The sequence below is a fragment of the Lutra lutra genome, chromosome 4 (assembly GCF_902655055.1).
Source record: "Lutra lutra chromosome 4, mLutLut1.2, whole genome shotgun sequence".
In the NCBI taxonomy this organism is placed as follows: domain Eukaryota; kingdom Metazoa; phylum Chordata; class Mammalia; order Carnivora; family Mustelidae; genus Lutra; species Lutra lutra.
Window position 1 is genome coordinate 177,541,003 of NC_062281.1, and position 20,717 is coordinate 177,561,719.

At 48.9% G+C, this 20,717-nt stretch overlaps 1 protein-coding gene across 4 annotated transcripts in view; it reads right to left on the reverse strand.

Annotated features, from left to right (window-relative positions):
- WDTC1 (WD and tetratricopeptide repeats 1) overlaps positions 1-20,717 on the reverse strand; it is a 70,278-nt gene that overhangs the window by 2,273 nt on the left and 47,288 nt on the right. For 2 of the 4 annotated variants that reach the window (XM_047725975.1, XM_047725978.1), the window contains 12 exons: positions 18,222-18,268; positions 17,700-17,811; positions 14,809-14,996; positions 12,107-12,289; positions 11,267-11,361; positions 10,740-10,855; positions 9,240-9,315; positions 8,532-8,640; positions 7,187-7,360; positions 3,883-4,118; positions 2,207-2,387; positions 1,147-1,339 (listed from right to left, as the gene is read on the reverse strand). In XM_047725975.1, coding sequence (XP_047581931.1) covers positions 1,147-1,339; positions 2,207-2,387; positions 3,883-4,118; positions 7,187-7,360; positions 8,532-8,640; positions 9,240-9,315; positions 10,740-10,855; positions 11,267-11,361; positions 12,107-12,289; positions 14,809-14,996; positions 17,700-17,811; positions 18,222-18,268 — 1,710 coding nt within the window. The remainder of the gene's footprint in view (positions 1-1,146; positions 1,340-2,206; positions 2,388-3,882; positions 4,119-7,186; positions 7,361-8,531; positions 8,641-9,239; positions 9,316-10,739; positions 10,856-11,266; positions 11,362-12,106; positions 12,290-14,808; positions 14,997-17,699; positions 17,812-18,221; positions 18,269-20,717) is intronic. The other 2 variants (XM_047725976.1, XM_047725977.1) reach the window with 2 other exon arrangements.

Genomic DNA, 20,717 nt, shown 5'->3' on the forward strand with positions numbered 1-20,717 from the left:
TGTGGGGTTATACATCTGGCCCATCTGGTAGTACACACTGGGAGGGGACACAATACACTGAGATATATATGGAGGTGCACATGCTGGGATACACACTGGGGGGTCATACCCCTATTGGGGTATATATTGGCGGGGCCCCATACAGGAAATGGTGGGGCTTACCACATGGGGGGCCCATACATGGATATATGTGGGAGGACTCACACCAGGGTCTGTTGGGCACACCTACTAGATACCCAGGGCAGGAGGAACAGGCAACACCCCCCATCCTACTCTTCTGTCATCACTCCCAACAACCCTTCCTTTATCCTTCTTTTTCTCTCCCCTCATGGGAGAGGTCTGTAGGGTTCTCTTTAAAATTCACAGTAAATTGCCTCTGTAATTAGATACACCACTTGACTTCTGTTTTGCTGGCTAGAAAGGGGAGGGAAGTGGGGCAGAGGGCAGTGGAGGCCTCAGGCCAGCCTGCCTGGCTACCCACCCTGGGAGTAGAGGGGACCACATCCTCCTAAGTGTCCCTGTGGACTGGACACTTCACAGGCATCACTTCTTTATCCTTAAAGCAACCTTTTGAGGTGGTGCTGTCATACCCATTCCAGTGGGTAGGACATCCTGGGCCAGAGATGGTTAAGTCCCTTAGGCAGTGAGTGAAGGGACCAGGATTCAGACTTAGGCTCACCAAGATTCCAAAGCCTGCATACTTCCCATGTAACCAAGGGACTGGCTTTTGTCCAGCTTCTGGGGGACACAAGACAGTGGTATATGAGGTCCCTAGGGAGCCCCTGAGGGACTGTTCGCATGAGGTGGCACTGGGGCTGCTCTAGTTCCCTCCCAGCCTCCTGCACCCTGTCCTTGGTTACTGTTTCCTGTATGGGAGTCTCATCCTCTCAGCCTGCTCAGGGATGTGCCTCGAGAAGGCAGGTGCCTACTCTTCCCCCTGGGACTGCCTACTGTATTTGGAATTGATGGCTCCCACCTTGACACAGTGCTGGGCCCTCAGGTAGGAGTTCACTCATCCTAGCGGCTTCCATCTTTGAATGACTCATTTCCCTCCCTAATCCTCCCAGGCTCAGCCAGAGGCCTCGCACAGGGTCCAGCCCAACCTTTGTCCCTGTCCAGTTTTGGCCATTTTCTCCACACCCTCACCTCTGGCCGGGGGTTCCAGAGCCGCACAACAGGGTCAATGCCGCTGGTGGCCAGGAAGCAGTAGCTGGGGTGTGGTTGCAGGCAGTTGACGATGGACTCGTCTCCTTGGAGCACGCGGACCAGGTTGGTGGTCTCCTTTTCCCAGATGAAGAAGGAGCCATCGTCAGAGCCACTGACGATGTACTGAGCGTTGCTGGCAGAGGGGCAAAGGGCAGGGAGGTCAGGTGGGGTACTGCCCTACAGCCTCAAGTAGAGGCTGTACGGCTTAGGGCAAGGGGAGCAGGGAACTCTGGGGTCTTCACTTGACTCAGAACTCCCACACATGGCAATCTTCTCCATACTGCAGAGCCTTAGTCGCTGTCCAGCTATTAAGCTTAAGATCAGGGACTGCTTGGGTGCCTCCAAGATACTCTCCCTCAACATATATTATAAGCTCCCTGGGTGCGGGATCAATCCTGCATCTCTTCGATCTCTGGGAACACTCTTATCTAAGCCTTCCCCAGCAGTCCTCGATTCCCGGGTCCACAACCCCCTTACACACCACTGACACTTAGAGGGCATCTTGATGGTGAGACTCTCAACACTCAAGGGTTTCACTTACCCCTAGAAAGTATACCATATACAAAGGAGGGTTGGGGGTAGACATGGGCTATGTCGCTCAATACCGGGGGCACAGTTCTGAGAACACAAGTGTGCTAAGACTGCCAGCTTTTGAGGGCTCTGGCCTCATACCCCAGCAGAGGGAAGCTCCAAGCATCCACATCAAGACCAAGCTCTGGCACATGGAGACAGAGGGAGAGGAGGCAGGGGATAAAGGCAGAATCCAGACCCCATGCTGGATGCTCTGTGGATTACCTCACAAATCCTCATTATGGCCCCATGAGTGGGGATGGCTGGTTTCATTTTATAGATGAAGAGACAGGCCCACAGAGGTGAAGCCATTTGGTCAAGGATACAGAGGCAGAACTGGGATTTGAGACTTTTCTGAAAGCATTATGCCCCCCGCCCCAGTCTCCTGCTGCCAACCAGGCTGTGCCCTCTCCTCTTCAGGGCCTCGGACCTGCCAAAGAAATTGGCCTCCTTGATATCCGTGGTGGTGTTGCAGTGGCCGCAGTAGCGGAACTGGTAGTCGTAGCTTCGCTCCCGCAGCACCATCTCATCCTCCGAGATGGAGTCCTTGCGGCTCGTGCTGCGGAGGCGGACAGGGCCGCCGCCGCCACCGCCGGCTCCCTTCTTCTCCTCTAGGGGCAGAGAGCAAGGAAAGGTGAGACCTGTCCTTATTTTCCCTCCCCTACCTTGTCTCTACCCCTGACCCTGTTTTCAGCTCAAGTGCTGACAATGTAGGTCTATCTGCCTCTACCCCCACCCCTGAAAGCTGGGAATGACTGTAAGGAAGAAGCATTTTTGGACCTAACCCTTGAGGATGTTCAAGAGGGGACTTCGGATGCTAGAAGGGCCTTTGCTCAGGTCCCAGAACAATGTCTGGAAGCCCCAAGGATGCACAGGCCCACAGTCTGTTTCTGTGGAGTAAGAGGCAGGGAGGGGAAGGTGAAGCACTACTGAGAGACTTGAAGGGATAATTTTTCTAAGTAGACCCACAGCTCTGAAAGGAGTAAAGTCCAAGCCCTTCCTCACTGGAAGATGAGTTATAGATCCCAAATGAGGCACTGATCAGTTCAGTGCCTTGGGTAAAATCACAACAGTTTTCTCAGTGCCTTAAAAGTGCCTTGATTCTGCCTGCTTCAGGGCCTTTGCATGTGCTGGTTCCTAGGCCAGAAATCTTTACTTCCCACAGGTATACTTTTTATCTAGTTACCTCTTCTTCCCCATCCCTGAGATCTCAGATTAAATGTTTCCTCCTCCAGAACCCTAGCCTGACATTAAGCCCTGCCCCAGGCACCTGTACCATATCAGCCCCCCATGGCACTCATCACATTGTTTCTTCTTCATTGCTTGGTTCCTTCGCTAGGGCTGTAAACTCCACAAATCCCATCTGATTTGTCCACAGCTGTACACCCACAACCCAGCACGGTGCCTAGCATGTGGTAGATGCTGGATAACTACTCAAACAATGCATCAGTCGCATGGTTAGTAAATTGCATAGGAGAGAGGTGAGGGTCCATGTCTGCCTCCATTGAGTTTCACCACAAATACCCAGCTCACCCTCCAATGCTACTGAGCAGAGCTGGACAGGGCTTCAAATGAGCTCTGTGGAGGCAAGGCAGTAGGGTCAGGGAGGCTGTGCGTTACCTTAGGTCACATGGTTACCACACGGCAGAGCTGCCATGTGTGAGGCATTTCCACTGCCCTCCACTGCTGCCTCTGCTGCAAGCAGCCCAACTGGAAGGAGTACAACCCCCCACGGCTGCCTCTTACTCAGATGTCCAATGGAATAGCTAAGACCCTGTCTCTGTGAGCAGGTGAGAAGGCCCAGCTGGAGCTATGCAGACGGCCTGACTGGGCTGTTTCCTCCTGTCCTGAGTCCTAGGCATTAAGCCAGGTGCTTTAAACATACTATTGTTAATCCTCAAGAGAAACCCTAAATGGGAGGTGCTATCATTCCCCCTTTACAGATGGGGAAACTGCATCTCAAAGAGACCAAGTGAGTGTCCCAACCTCACATAATTTCTGAATCAACCTAAGAATCCAGGCCTCTCTAATCTCAGAACCATGTCTTCTCCAGCATGTCACACAGGACCTCAAAGTAACAGCAACCCCTCCTCAGTGCCCACTCACCACCGTCATTTTTGGAGAAGAGGGCTGCCGTGATGTCGCGGCCCAATGCGTCACAAGCGCTGCTGTGGGCCTGCTCCGGAAACTTCCCTTTGAAGTCATCCAGGCACTCCAGGGCCTCAGCCACGTACTTGAGCTCAAAGAGGCAGCGGGCCAGGCGGAAGTGTGCCTTCAGGTGGCACGGGTTTAGGGAGATGGCCTTGAGGCAGTCTCTCAGGGCATCGTAGTGGTCACCATCCCTGGGAAGGCAGGGGAGTGTGGCTTAGAGGTAGGACCGCGTGGCAAGCAAGGAGTCCACCCAGTCTCCTCTGAGGTGGGCCACCTCAGCCCACCTCTGACAGATCTCAGGGCGAGGGTGCTTGTAAACGAAAAGAACCCTGGCTCAGCCCAGACCCTGCTCCCCAGGAGACAGAGTATGTTAAGGAGATGAGTCAGGAACCCTGAAGTCTTGGTGGGGGATGGAGGGATGGAGTGCGCGCACCAGGGTGCGCGCATGTGTGAAAGAAAAAACAGTGTCAGGCTGCCCTCTGCTGGGCACAGAGTGCAACTGCGCACTGGCTCACCCCAGGCCCCTGCAGCTCTGCAGCAGAAGGCCTGGCATCTTGCCCACTTCAGGCTCCCCAAGCCCTCCTTCTCTCTTCCTCCAACTACCTCCTCAAATCCCCCCGGCTGGTCTTCAAAGCCATGGCCAAGGCAGGGGGCCCTCAAGGACAGTTCGGCGGTCTGGGGAAGCCAGAAGTGCCAGGCTGGGGACTGAGGGTCTGACCAGCAGGCAGCAAGCCCTCAGCCAGACCCCCCTCTGTCCTGGCTGACTGATCCACAGCAGCTGTGGCCTCTACCTCCCGGGGCTGAAGGATGGGGCCTGACAGACTGGCAGAGTCAGCTCTCTGGAAGCTGATGGCGAAGGGGGGTGTGCACGCCAGGAACTCCAAATCATCCCCATTCACTACCTTCAACCTCCCAAAGCATGGATGAAGGGAAATGGGGATGGTTTTCAGTTTTCGGGGGGACAGCAAGAAGGGAGGGATCTTAAGGAAGTCCCCTGCTCTCCCACCCTGTGCCAGAATATAGGATACACTTCTCCCATACCTCTCATCTGTTCCCACCTGTCGTTTGTAGATCCAGACAGGTCACAGGACTTCTCCTTTAGTACCCTTCCCGCCACCCCCCCTTTACCCTGCTGGGCTGAGAGGGGCCTAGGACCCAACTGTGACAAGCAGCATTCCCCAGAACTGATGCTCTTTCCACCAAGGCATAGCTCACAACCCTCCTGCACAGGGTCAAAGCAGCCCCGACAGGGGAAATGTCCTCCTGACCCTCCTCTCCTACAGCACTCAGAGGGAGCATCCAGCCCTTGCAACAGCCATGCTCAGATCCGGAACAAGCAGCTCACCAGTGTGGGAGCAGGCAGGGGACAGAGTGCTTTGAAGGCATGGCCTGCGTCAGAACGACTGGCTGTGATGAAGGAGCAGGCACTGTTCGGAAACCCAATTACCACCTGCAAAGTGCACCTCAGAGCTCCTGGAGAGAGCCAGACAGAGACCAACCAGGAGCCAGAGGGTGACAGCTCCCACTGCACCCAGGAGCAGATGGCAGCCCTGGAGAGACTGACCTGGGACAGAATGCGACATTCTGGGGTCACTGGCAGGCATGTGGGGATGGGGAGAGAGTAGGCTGGCCCTAGGGTTCACACATCCACCAGACTCTCTGCCAGATCAATCTCCCTGAAAGGACAGCCCTCAGCACATCCCTCTCCTGCTCAGAACCCTTCAATAGCTGCCCATCACCCCACTGAATCCAGGCCAAAACAGCCACCGCTCTGCATTCCAAGTCCTTCCCAGGCCGGCCCCAGGCTACCTCACAGACTCATCTCCTGCCAGTCCCTTCCAGAACCCTCTGCTCCAGCCAAATGGATTTGTTGTTCTGCAAACAAGCTCTTCAGTCAGTCCCCCACCCCCACGCCTTTGTTCACACCATCTCTCTGGGAATGTCCTTCCCCCATAATCCCCTCCTCCTTTTCACTTCCTTGCCTAAGTCTGCCCACACTTAAAGCCCCATCAGACACCTCATCTTCCTGACACTTCCCTGACCCCAGCTGAAGTGACTTAACTTTTCTTAGTGCCCACAGCCTTTTACCTGACCACACAAAGACTCACTGCTTCCTGACTCTTTGACAATGAGAACCATGATCATGTCTTTGTCCTCTGTCCAGAAGCTGGGGACTCTGGAGCACAGGAACTCAAAGTGAAGAACTTTGTGTCCCTGGTATCTAGTGCATAGTAGGAGTTCAGAGAACATGTCAAGGGCTTTATCAGCCTCTCTTAGCAAGAATGCAAGAGTGAAACAGCTCTCAGTCTAAAGCCTGGATGAGGACACTGCGTATTCTACCCAGCTCTTAGGACAGAGAGGCCAAACACCTCAGGATGGCCCCCAAACCATCACCTCCTCAGTCAGGTTACCATCTGAGTCTTTGGTAAACTCTTAACGCCTGAGCTCAGGCCAATGGGGTAGCATCTTCCCAAACCCCCATCTACCATCCTGTTAACTTGGGTGGGTTTCTTAAGCTTCCCTCTCTGGCCTGCCTTGTTGCAGCCAGACGATGGCACACCAGCTGGCCTGTCTGTCTGGGCAGAGCCGACGGATGCCAGACGGAGCAGAAATGGCTGTGGGCCCAGCTCTATCCATCTCCAGTCCTGGCCCCGGCTGGGGGAGGGGGCCTGCTTGCCTGCTGGTGCTGCAGGCAGAAGGGCTAGGAGCCCTGATGGTCTCCAAAGATAGCGGGTTCTTCAGGATATGGACCCCACCCCTTTACCACCAGCCACTATGACCCAACATGACCCACAGCCAGCTTCAGATCTCTGGTATCTTGTCTGTGCTTAGTCCAATGGTCTAAGAGCATAGAAAAGCAAGCTCCAAGGTCAAGGAGCTGCAGAATCAATTCAGACAGATACCAACTGAATTCACCAAATGCCTCTTTCCTGTGTAGCAAGAATTCCACTGTTCCTTCATAGTCCCAATTCAAGGCACAATTATCCAACAGTTGGGATTAATCAATCTCTCAAGTCCTACTTATCCAGTGGCCACATCACTTTATTAACAAAACACCACTACTTAACAAAACTATTTCACTGTGACCTTCCTTGGTGCTTGAGAATTCCTGGCTTCCAGTCTGGAGGTGGGGAGAAGCAGCCTGGGGCTAAGGAGCCCTAAGAGGCAGTGGGATGCCACTGCCACTTTCCCTGGAGGCCTCAGCAACTTGACTCCATCAGGCCCCCTGCCTTCATCCCCCGTCCTAAGGTCCGCTCACCACTTGCGCTTCATGTAGGCAGCAGCTCGGTTCCCGTAGAGCATGGCGTTGTGAGGGGCCCTCTGCACGGCCTTGCTATAAAGCTGAATGGCCTGGGTCCACTGCTGGCAGGCAAAGGCCTCGTTGGCTTGCTGTTTCACGCGCTCCAAGTATGGGGGCAGCTCTACCTGGGGACTACGGGGAAGGAGAGCCAAGTTAGGCCAGCCAAAGAAGGTCAGAGCAGCCTCTCAGGAAGTCTATAGCCTTGCCTGAGGGCCACCTGTTATTTTCTTGGTCCCTGGGGTCTGCACTGTCATTTAGAAGAGGGGCGCACTTCCATCCTTGGCCTGGGTTACTACAATAGGTAATGGGCAGAAGTCCCGATACTCTGAACCAGTGAGAAAACAAGAGGAACAGAAATGAAGCTGTCATGGACAGGTAAAAGGCAACTCTCTCTCTCTTTTTTAAAAGTAAGCTCTAAGTAAACTCTATGCTCCCAACATGGGGCTCAAACTCATGACCCCAAGATCAAGAGCTGCATACTCCACTGACTGAGCCAGGCAGGCACCCCAAAGGCGATTCAATTTGATTCTATTTATTAGAGAGAGTGCGAGTGTGTGTGAGCTTGCACGTGCGAGCGGGGAGTGGGCAGAGGGAGGAGGAGAGAATCTCAAGCCAACTTGTGCTGAGTGCGAAGTTTGACAGGGGGCTCAATTTCAAGAGCCTGAGAGCATGACCTGAGCTGTAATCAAGAGCTGGATGCCTAACTGGTTGAGGTACCCAGGTGCTCCCCAAAGGCAATTCTTAATCAAACTCCTGAGCATGATAGTAGCTAACCACCCACCTCCACACTGAGCTGAACCTTGTGACCACCCGAGTTCCTCCCATGTATCTCTCTATAGAGACTTCTGTTTCTCTCAAAGTTTAGAGGCTTTGAACACCTCTATACCAAAGCCCAGCATTGGGCCTGGTAGTGAATAGAGGCCAAAACATAGTATGGGACAAAGAAAAATATAATGGGGGAAGGACATCTATGTAGAACACCTTTAAGAGAGAGCTCAGTACTAAGAGACAGCTGATCCCTTGGTCCTGACCCAGCTACAGATACCAAGGGACTGGAACTTCAGTCTGAGCATGACTGGAATCCTACCAGGTAGGAGCAGTATTGGAACCACCAGCCACATCCATAAATACTCCATTACTCCATTATATCCCTTGCCCCAGACCCCAGACTTGGAAGTATGTACCTGGATGGAAGGTTTAATAGACATGCTCTTCCCTCCGACTCTATCCCTCCAATTACACTGTAAGGTACCATAAGGTGTAATTGGGACTGGAAGGGCTGGACAAGTCAGACTGGCCTCACCTGACATGTCCCCTACTTTCCGGCAGGCGGAAGCCATTGCTATGAAGGTGCAGTCCATTGGACACGCCGTTGGATACACCATTGGTGGACATCTTGCCGTTCTGAACTTCTGGCAGGGATGGGGAGAAAGAACAGCAACAACTCAGGAGAAATTCCCCATTGCTCCTCAGCAGCCCTCCAACTTCCATCACAGGATCTGATGGTTCCACTGTGGGCCATCCTCCTGGGGTGAGACTCCTTCCCAGAAAGCAAGTTTGGACACAGGCAGGCAAGTGCATAAAGAAAAGTCTGTGCGCCCTCTGCTGGTTGGAGAGGGACATAGCTTTAACTTGGCATTACCCTTAGGTGGGATTTGGGGGATTGTGGGGCGGGCGGGGGGGTGTGTGTGTGGGGAGAACAGGACTTGTAGAGGTGCCTAAATCAACTGCAGGCCCCAGGAAAGAGTCAGTGAGGAGACTGACCCAGGATGAGAAAGGAAGGGCAACTACTTGAGGTCCTCCAGAGACAACACGGAAAGTGCTTTTTCAGAGGGAAGGTATCTCTGACCTACTGTTCTCTTCTTTCTTACTGTACACAGATCGTTCTTTCAGAGAATCTAGTCCTTCTGGGGCACAGCCACAGCACAAGGGAAGGGGCAGCTTTCTCAGCAGAAGTGGCAAATGCTCAAGCTCCCCAGCAGAGATAACCCTACCCCAAGAGAGAACTTACCCCCTGAGGAGTGGCATTTTCTAGGCAAGAGAAAGGTGTACGGCCGCTGCTTGTAAGTCAGGTCAAACAAATAGACCTAGGGTGGAAGGGTCAAGAAAAGAGACGGAGGCTGTGAGGTAAGAAAGTGGCTGGCCAGAAGCAAGGCCTTGGTGGCTTGATGGCTCTCAGGAACACAGTGAGTATTGAGTAGGGAGCCATCCTGCAAGGCCAGGAGGTGTTCTACGGAACAAACCTCAGACAGGAACATCTTCCCAGTTCCCAGTCCCGAGGGTGGACTGCTTAAAACACCGCCATTAATTAGAATCACGTGTTTAAGTTTGAAAGGTCCTCAGAGGTCACAAAGCCAAATTTCTCATTTTATAGTTGGGAAAACTGAAACCTCAGAGAAGGGAAGCAATTTGCCCAAAGCATCACTGCTACTTACTTGTCTCGGTGAACATAAAATTATTATTATTTAACGTTTTTTCAATTCTTACTTTGCTTTAGGAACTTGGCTAATTTTTTTTTTTTTTTTTTTGGCTAAATGTTTTATAGGACTTACCTCATTTCACCCTAGAAACCACCTCATAAAGAAGTACTATTATTTTTTTTAGTTTATTGTTTTTAGTTATCTCTATACCCAACATAGGACTCTGAACTCACGGCCCTAGGGATCAAGAGTTGCATGCTCTTCTGACAGAGTCAGCCAAGTCAGCCCAAGAAGTACTATTATTATCACCCCCTTTACAGACAAAGAAATATGGGCTGAGCCTTTATTTACCCACGGCCATAAAAGTAGTAGGTGGCACAGCCAAGACCCAAAACCAAGTCTGTCTGACTCTAAGCCACTCTGCTACACTGCATCGCTATTCATCCTAATGCTACCTTCAGGCCAGGTGATGGCTCAGCGATCTGAAGCCAGGACCAGTTCTCCATCCCAGTTCTCTGGTACATAGTCCGCCTTGCCTTGTTCATCAACTGCTTCACCTGCCATGTCTCCCGTCAACCTGCGCTGGATCATATTTCACCTCTGTCTCCTTCATGTTTATAATGCTAGTCCCAGAGTAAGTGCTCAGTGAGTGTTTGTAGAATAAATGGATTTAAGCAAGGCTTACTAAATATCCTGACCGAGAACATGAAAAGAGAAGGGTTAGTAGCCTGCCATTACTAAGGAACACTCTTACAGCCCAACTCTGAGCCCCAGGGTTTCCTCCTAGGAAAATGGAGGATGAAGAAACCGAGGCTCAGAAGAACGAAGACCCTCACAGTTCAAATTTCCAGTACACAGAAGGCCAGCATTTGAAGACCGGTCCGTCAGTTCTAAAGCTTCAGAAAAAGCCAAGGCCAAGGCACCTCTCTGGGAATTCCAGTGATGCCAGGTTGCTCCTACATTTCACTATGAAGTAATTTACAATAAGGCTGCTGCTTGTCTGCCTCATGGCAGTGGAAGTGAGGTGTTAAGCCCTGGCTGCTGACTGTAGGGTGAAGGAGGGCAGGGCTACCTTGGGCACCCATACATACCTGCTCCCCTCCCATGTTGACCAGCAGCTCTGTGCCATTGGGGCTGAAGGTCACATAGGTGGCAACCAACACTCTCAGACGGTTGTTGTAATCAGGCAACTTCACGGGCAGGTGACCTGTGGGGAGCAGCTCAGTTACCCTAATGTGAAGCTCCCTGTCTTCCCCCAGAGGGGCAGGGAGTTGTGTGAAGCCAATCATATCCATAATGGTAGCAATTACCTTCATCCTAAAAGCAGCTGTGAGTGTTGAGCACTCACTACATGCACTAGGCTGACTGCTTTATGTACTTTATTTCATTTCATCATTACAGTGCCATTTTATGGAAAAGGAATTAAGACTCATCAAGGGGAAATACTTTGCCAAAGGTCACAGGATGGCTGGTCAGTGGCAGTCAGGATTAAAGCCCACATCTGCCTTACTCTAAAACCCTTTCTCTTGACCACCATGCCATGCTACCTCCCCGCACCACCCCAGACAGAGTCAGCACCCAGCCAAGAGTGCGGGGCCAGGGCTGGACTGAGCCCTACCTGCTACGTAATACTGGGCGGCACCATCCGGAAGGGGCTTCTGCCGGTCACAGAAGGTGTGGACACCTGCCGAAGGGCTCTGCTTCATGCTCTTCCTGGTGGGAAGGCAAACCATATAGGTTATAACCCCTAGCACTACCCTTGAGTAGTCGAGATCACAATCCCTAGAGGAAAACCTAAATTTTTACCTCTGAAAGGAGATACTTTTCTTCCTTACCTGAGCAACCCCAAAGATTCACCAACTAGACAGCCATGGCCATACACATTACAGTGCTTTACAGGTAGGTCCTATCCATTGTCTTGGTCCTCATGACCACCCTATTATTCTCATTTTACAGATGATGGAGTTAAGGTTCAAGGTCCACTCCATGTCATGTAGTGTATGAGGAGCAGCAGTGGTCGCCCAAACCCACAAATGAAAGTCTAGCAGGCCAGACACCCCTGTGCCTGTCCCAGAAGTTGACTGAAAACCCAGGCTGGCAGAGCTGCTCAGGTCTGGGACTTAGGTGGAGGTTCTGAGTATATTATACATTTGTTTAAAAAGAATAATAAAATTAAATGTACAAAAAAGAATTACATGTATAAGATTATAACTCTGCACAAATACTCATAGTAAGAGAACAAGCAGAAAATATTATACACAGTGATTTGTTTCAGGTGGTGGATTATGGGTAGTTTTTTCATTATATTTTCCGTATTTTACAAAATAAACATGGATTACATTTTTTAAAAAATCACAAGAATTTAAAGACCCATCTCAGAAACAAGAGGGCATGGCAATGAGGGAAAGGGGCAGCAGGTTCCCAGGGACCTGGCCATGGGCGGCCGAGCTATTCATACCTGTGGTTATGAATCATGCGAATGTCATAGAGCCTCACAAAGGGCCCACTGGCCCCTACTGCCAGGCAGTTGTTGTCCTGGGGGTTGACGGTGAGGCACTTGGCCTCCACCAGCTGGCCACAGTACTCTGTCAGGTCAATCAGCACCTCCGAGTGTTTGCTGTTCTCCCGAAGGTCATACTGGCTGTGAGAGAGGACAGCGTTAGGGGATGGGGGTTGGGTCCTCCTGTGAGGCAGGGGAGAAGCTAAGGCCTTGTTATACAAAGGGACTGAGAGCAGCTCTGACCTGTTCCTAAATAATAAGAATATCAAAAACCACTACTTCTTTTATTTTTTTTTTGAAAGATTTTATTTTTAAGTCATCTCTACACCCAGTGTGGGGCTTGAACTCAGGACCCTGAGATCAAGAGTAGAATGCTCCTCTGACTTAGCCAGCCAGGCGCCCCGAAAAACCATTCCCATTTCTCCAGTGGTCACGATGGGCCAGGCACCTGAAATAGACTTCTCATACAATCTGTTTTATTCTTTATGTAACTATTTACGGTAAATACTACTGTAATGTTTTTTATTTGTCTTTTACAGGTGTCAGTGATATTACTATTAAGTACTATTACTACTGATTACTAAAAATGAGAAACTGCTTTGTGTCCAGTACTATCTGTAAATGTTGTACATGGATTATCTAATTAAATCCTCATGCCATTCCCAGGTACCATTAGAACACTGAGGCTGAAGGCAGCTAAACAGCCTGTCTGGGATGACACTGCCAGTAAATGTGAAACTGGGATAGTGCAGAGCTGGGGAGACAGCCTTTAACCACCTGGCTCCGCTCCTTAACTCCACTTTTCATCTAATTTCTTACAGGAAACGAAGTATGGAGGTGACTGAAAGGAGAATCTAGAGGTCACCTAAGAGCGATCTAGAAACACTTAGCATCAAGACAAGCCTGAGTCCCACTCAGGAGCTTAAAGGTCATGTCAGACTTCCCCGGCAGCAGCACCCCCCTCACGGCAGTTTGGAGGACTGCTGTGCTGCCACTACACAGGCACAGAGAATGGGGAGATGTGCCCCGTGTGCTCACCCACCTCCTGCCTAGACACTGGCAATAATCTCCACCCTGTCCGCCTCACCTTTCTATGCCGACCTCATCAGATTGCTCTTCCTAAAATACTGTTTTTGTTACATCACTCTCCTGCTCAAAAACCTGAGAAGGTTCCTCAATACTTCTAGCTTACTGTTAGTAAACATTGACCAAACTCATCAGTCTGGTTTTTAAGACCCAATTTCAAACTAACATCATCCCTCAGCTTTCTAACCGTGCCGATGACAACTATCCCTCATATGGCTATCTTACCCCTGCCTCCACGAACTCTGCTCAAGTTGGGGAGTCCACTCAGCTTTTCCTTACCCATCCAAATCTTGCCTATTCTGCAAGGTCCAGTGTATGCTCACCTTCTGCTAGGACACCTTCCCTGACTGTACCTTTGCCTAAATGCCACTCAGGCTCTGACCCTAGATGCTTAGCCTCTCCCTGCTGCCCTGGCACAGTCTGGTTAGTCAGGGTCAACAAGGGTAACACGGAATTGTACCTGCCACTGACCAAAGTGCTTTTTGTCTTCCAAGTACTCTCCTAAGGTTTTATAGGCACTATCTTGATTTTAATGCTCAGGCCAAGGGAGATATTATGATAATTTCCATTATAGATGATGAAACTGAGATTCAGGGATAAAGTGACTTGCCCCAATACTGAGTGACAGAGGTAGGACTTGATCCCAGGTCCGTCTGACATCAGTGCCCTGTTTCTAACTGCTGTTTTATAGTTCATGCGATCTAGATCTCACTTCTTTTTTAACGGGGAAGAGGGTATAAAGTCCTACAAGATCTCAAGGGAGACATTAAATCAGGTTGGAGAGACAGGGAAAAAGTTCTAAAGTCACCTCTGAAGAAAGGATTTAAAAGGCAATGAGACCATTTTAGGATGAAGGAAAGTAGAGGCAAAGTTGTCATAACCTAGGCCACTGGGAAGAGGGAAAGCCCACGTGACCATTTCTGGCTGGCTATCCCTTTCTCACACATATGCCCACTGATCAACTCTCTGAGAGAATGTATCAAGCACCTCTATGTACTAGGCAGTGCTGGGCTTCAGGAACAAAACCAGGGATGAGAGAGAGATGGAGATGCTCTGGCAGCTCACTGTTCAGTGAGTGATACAGACAAAAAGATAAACCAATGAGTAAATAAAATAAAAGAACTACAGATAGTGATTGGAGTTAGAGAGGATACAATTAGTGTGCTGAGACAGAATGATTGGGGGGGGTCCTACTTCAGACAGGATAGAAAAGGTGCTTCTGAGGAGGTGATCCTTAAGGTGATCTCAGGGCAAGGAAGAGTCAAATATGGAAATAACTGGGGACAGAGAAAACCAGGTGGAGGGAACACCAAGTGTGAAAGTCCAGAGGAGGCTGACTCTGCGTTGGTGACAACAGGCCTGCAGGCCTGATTGTAGTGTAGGAGAGCAGGACGAGCAATGTTCCCAGTTTTATGTTCACAGAAAAGTGCCCTGGGCAGATATAGGAGGCTAAACTCTGCTGACAGGAAGGAACCAGGCCTGTGGAAGGAAGCGGTGGGGCGGATGGGATGGGGAGCCAACATGCAGGGGGAGCAGGGGAGGCACAGGCCCCACTCCATGCTTCAGGCCCTTACCGGATAAGCCCGTCCTCAGCAGCACTCCAGAATGTGTTGGGCCACATGGGCGCTGTGGCGATGCGTTTCACCCGGTTTGTATGGTCTCCAAACATGTGGATCGTTTCCTTTACTGTCAGGTCGTGGACATGCACTTTGGAGTCGGCTGCCCCCGTGATCAAGATGCGGTCCCCAGCATGAGGCAGGAACTAAGAGAGATCGAAGAAGAGATTGGCTGGCAGTGTGGGTCGGGCTGGCCAGGAAAGAAGACTAGCCTGGATGTTAGTACCCTCTTTCCTTCATTTTGGGTAAGAAAATGAGCCCATCCAAGACAGTCCACTAAGGAAACTTTATCAAGCATCAGCCTACAGGCCCAAAGGTAAAAATTGGGACTTATGCCTTTACTTTGGTGGAGTAGTCCTGACTTATGCCAAACTGAACTACCTAAGAAAGCCTTTTCCTCTGACCCTTCCCCAGGTAAGAGCTGAGCAGGTGACAGTCACAGTTGTTACCATTTACTAAGTATTTACCATGTGCTAGACACTGGGCAGGTTCCTTATCTTACCGATATTTTAAATAACCCACTTAAAATTGAGGTTCAGCACTAACACTGAGTTAACTCGAGTCTGTCTGATTCTCATGTGAATACTGCCTCATGAGGACCATTTGATAACCTGAGAATTACATAATAAAGTAGGCTTAAAATGAAAAGGACTTCCAGTGTTTTAAGAATAAAGTAGTATTTTAAGTTGGGTTCTAATATTTCTGGAGAACAATCTGGCAATAGGTAACAAAGTAAAACATGTTTCTATCTTTTAATCCCACACTTCCACTCTTGAGAAATTTCTATTAGGAAAAAGGGACCTGTGCAGAAATGCTCAGAGCAGCACTCCTCGTAATGACAAATACTGGAAATGGCTCAAATGTTGGGCCCTGGGGAAGGGTTGAGCATCAGGAGGAACCATCTCCCTGCAGCTGTTACAAAGAATGAGAACCCCGCCATTCAGATGAAGTTGAGAATAAAATATTCCAGATGACATGTGGTAAGAATAAAACAGCCATAAATATAGCTCTGAACAGTAATCTTTAAAAGGTGTGCGGTTCTATCACCTAGCTTTGAGGAAGAAAAATATTTGGGTATGGCGTTAGTTGACTTTTTCTCTTCTTTCTTGAGTTAAAAAAATTTAATTATCTTCTTTCTTAACTGAAAAGTTCCTCCCAAACCACAACAAGGCTGAACCGGTGCTGGGGTTGGGGTATTAGTCTGCATTTAAAGAGCTCCACTACTTGACTTAATTGCTCAGGAAAGAGCAACAATTCACTCTTTCCACACACCACTGTCTAAGGGCTCACCAGAACAAGGGCTGGATGAAACAGACGGAATTCCATCATTTTTAGGGGCAACCAGTAGTCTTTAATCCTGTCTGGAAACAGCATGTACTTCAGGCACAACAGAAGAGGGAGATCTTGAGGCCTAGTGCCACACTCACACACTGTAGTTGCCACCAGGGGGAGCTTGTGGGTTAAATAAAAATACCTGTATTGTTACTACCGGAAGAGAGAAGAATCCTTTTCTACACTTTCACAGGAGGCTGAGGGTCTGTGAATTTAATTTTGGGCCTTGCCCCAAATCTCACTATTAGTATCAAGACCACTGTCAAATTCTGGTTTTTGAACTCAACGTTTTGTGCTCTACGATGCCAAAGCTGATGGCATAGGTCCCATTCCCAGATCCCACCCCACAGATTCAAATTGAACCTAATAACAATTTTCAGGGGGCAGAAAACAGTCTGTTTGCCATGCAAGAGGTGAATCAGCATTGTTCGGTCTCTAAAAACTGCAGAAAATTATCTAGGACTGGTCTCTGGAATAAGAGGTGAAAATGAGAGCTTGGGAAGGGGGCAGGGTTTAGGGAAATAAGTAGGTTCTCAGCTCTCAAATCTACCTTCTTCTTCATGTATCTTGTAATTCTTCTTGATACTAATTAGGGAAATATTTCTCAGATTAGTGAGGCTTTCCAAAGGACACTCACTCTCTCACATACATCCATTACAGAATTTCAGGGCTGGAAAGGTCCTTAAAGGTCATTTCCTCCAACCTTAAACCTGTCAGGTAAGTTCCCGTTGTGGAGAGTACCTCAGTGCTTGGACATTTACAACCTTCTTAAAGGGCCCATTCTACCTTTTCCAAACTCTAAGCGCTAGACCTGTCTCTCCATCAGGCCCACATTTGCTTCTGTGTACTTAAGAGCCAATAATCCCACGTCTGTTTTCTGAGATCAAAAGTCAGAAACTTCATGTCATTTCCACTTACAGGGCTTCAGAGGTATGAAGACATTTTTAAATCCTGTTCCCACCTCTCCTTAGCTCACTTTCACCAACAAATCTGTAGCTCGAATGTAGAATAGCTAAAAGTACCTATGCCAGGTACCTTTTTACAATCATCTCATTGAACTATGATACTAAGCCTATGGAGTGCTGCTTCCCTTTTAAAATTAAAGGCCTATTTATTCATTTACTCATGAATCCAGGGGATTTTCCTAAGCTACTTTGTATTTACAGATGAGTAAAGGGGCTCAGAGAGGTCAGGTGACTTGCCTAGGTCACACAGCTTCTAAGAGGCAGATAAGGGGGTCAAACATAGGTCTTCCTGCTATCTAAGCTCATGCTTAGAACCATACCACCCACCATCACCACTCAAATAAATATAAATTCACCTGGAGCTGGCCTTGTGGCTCTAAGTGAGGAAGGAGAACATGGAAAAGAGATGGGGTTTCAGGAATCACAGTCAGATGGCTCAGATCACAAAGGTGTCTGTGACCCCAGGGGGTATGTGGAACCCAAATGGGCAAATACAACCATGTGCACAGCCCAGTCATGCCTCTTACTTGCTCTATGCCTTATCCTGCTCACCTTGACAGAGAAGATATTTGCCGTGTGTCCCGTGTGCATGGAGAGCAGCTTCTTGTGGTGCAGTGGGTCCCACACGATCGTGTGCTGGTCATCCGAACCAGAGGCCAGCAAACTGCAAGCAGAATGAAAGTTTCTGACCTCTCTTCAAGTTCCTAGGTCCTACTCCCCTACCCCACCTCCCCTGTTCATAGGGAATAAATCCACAGAGAGTGTGACGAACAGGAGATATCACGGAATTCAAGGTTATCTTGTAAACATTAGTTGAGACTCTTCTATTTTGTCCTAAGGATTTCTCATTATTCCTTAAAGGCATTAGATTATAAAAAAAAAAACAAAACACCAGGGTTTGGGTGGTCATCCAATTCACTGTTCAACTGTGTGTTGATAGTGATGGACTTTATAAACTTAAGTACACAGAAAAGTCTCTTTTCCTTAGATCTACTAAGGAGGAGGAAAGTCCCTTCTCCCAGCCTCCCCACTCCCGTCCCCAGCACCTTCTCAGATGCTCTAGCTCATACTCACTCTCCTTTCTCATTCCACTCCAGACAGTTGACACATCCTGAGTGACCCTGGGGGAGCAAATGGAAAGGGACAAGAAGAGAGCCAGTTAGAGATTCTCTCAGGAAATGAAACACCAAGAAGTAGAACTAAACAGGTAAACTGGCCTTTCCATCATTAGTGTTTTGCTGGTGCATGTGAATGACCAGAATTGAATTAAACTGCCTAGTATCTTACAATATATAAAGTATTTTCATAATCATGATCTCGCTTAATACTGAACACCTCAGCCTGTTTTTCTTTTTTTTTTTTAAAGACTTTATTTGAGAGAGAGAGAGAGAGTGTGTGTGTGTGAGAGCACAAGCAGGGGGAGCAGCAAAGGGAGAGGGAGAAGCAGGCTCCTCGATGAGCAGGGAGCCTGATGCAGGGCTCAATCCCAGGACTGTGAGGATCACAACCTGAGCCAAAAGCAGATGCTTAGCTGCCTGAGCCACCCAGGGGCCCCCACCTGAGCCTTTTAAATAAGGCCACGTTTCATTGATCCTATTTTGCAGAAAAGTAAACTAAAGTTCAGACCAAAGTAAGCCATGGAAGTGAGACAAACTTCTGCTCCTACCACTAAAATGGGCATGTCCCCTTCCAGGGGGACACCCCCTCAGCCACCGAAAATTTGCCCAGAGGAATACCTGACCCAAAGGCAGCCAATTAACTAGAAGGTTAATTTTTTGTCCATTTGGCATATAATTTAATTTGTCAGGCACACACTGCGTATCAGGTACTGTTTGACACTGGGCATACAGCAGTATACAAAACAAAGTCCCTGATCTCCCGGAGCTTACTTCAAGTAGGTGGAGCCTGGTATAGTAAGGTTAATTGGGACAGAGTCTTGAGCTTTGGGGGTCTGAATTGAGAAACATGGAGAGAGAGAGGCAGTTAGTAGCAGACACTGAAGGTGAAAGCATCCACAGAGAGGAATCATGGTAAAGCCAGAGCAATGAGGAAAGAAAACCCATGAAAAACAGAAGGTATCAAGTGGCAGAAGTGAGTCTTACATGGGAGAAGGAAGGAACAAGTCACCAGGCATTCCTATATACTATTGTCTGTTCTCCCACCCTTCTTTATTCCTAACGGAACCTAGATTTTCATTTACTTAATTCCCTATTCCAAATAAGACCATGTGTTTCAGCAAGTATAAACCCACTATCCTGGCCATACTGATAGGTTTAGCAACTTAGGCCTTAGCCAAATTGGACATGGCATTCACCTGGGCACAGGGATTGGCTGAGAAGTAAGCTGTGACCCCAATCAGATGCTAGGGACACAGCTGCTGGGAGGATTCTGAAAAAGGCATTTCCTCATTCTCAGAAGAATCTATGAGAGACACCTTTCTTCCTTGGATGCTGGGTGTATAGCCGGACTTGGAATTGCCACACAAGGGAAACCAGCCTGAGAGTGACGTCAACACACAGAAGACAGCCCAGTCAAAGGGAATCACAAAAAAATAGAGCAAGAGTGACTGACCAGAGTAACCAATACTGACACCTACTCCACTTCTGGACTTTTAGTTAAATGAGACACTCAGTTCATTATTAAGGTCTTCTGACTTGCGTTGCTACTTGTAGCCCAACGCATGCCAACTGATAGTTCCAGCTAAGCTCCCAGTTTATGGATACTTCCTTCAAGATGCCTTTCCTGTCCTGTAAATTTGGGAAGGAGATATACCCTTCCTTGTGGGCTCCTCCTGTCACACTGGACTATGGCTCTGTGTTGACATGATTTTTTTTTTTTAAAGATTTCATATCTTGGGCGCCTCGGTGGCTCAGTGGGTTAAAGCCTCTGCCTTCCGCTCAAGTCATGATCCCAGGATCCTGGGATGGAGCCCCACATCGGGCTCCCTGCTCAGCAGGGAGCCTGCTTCCCTCTCTCTCTCTGTCTGCCTCTCTGCCTACTTGTGATCTCTGTCTGTCAAATAAATAAATAAAATCTTTCAAAAAAAAAGATTTTATTTAAATAAATAAAATCTCTTAAAAAAAAGATTTTATTTCTTTATTTGAGAGAGAGCATGAGAGTGGGGAGGGTCGGAGGGAGAAGGAGGCTCCCCACTGAGGAAGGAGCCCGATGCAGGACTTGATCCTGACACTCCAGGATCATGACCTGAGCTGAAGGCAGTCGCCCAAACAACTGAACCATCCAGGCACCCTCTCTGTTGACATGTTGACATGTTCACTAGACTGAGCCTGAGAAAGCAGGCTTTGTGTTGTATTCATCGTATCCCCAAGGCCAGATACAGAGCCTGGAACATTATCTGTTGCCTGAATGAACAAATGAGTCCAGTGGGACAAGCAGGAAGGATCGAGAAATATGAACAAATCTAATTCCCAAGTATCTGGTTAGGCTTATTTTATTTTTTAAGATTTTATTTATTTAAAGGAGAGAGAGAGTGTGCACCCACAAGTAGGGGGAGGGGCAGAGGCTGAGAGAGAACCAGACTCCCTGCTGAGCAGGGAGACCAATATGGGG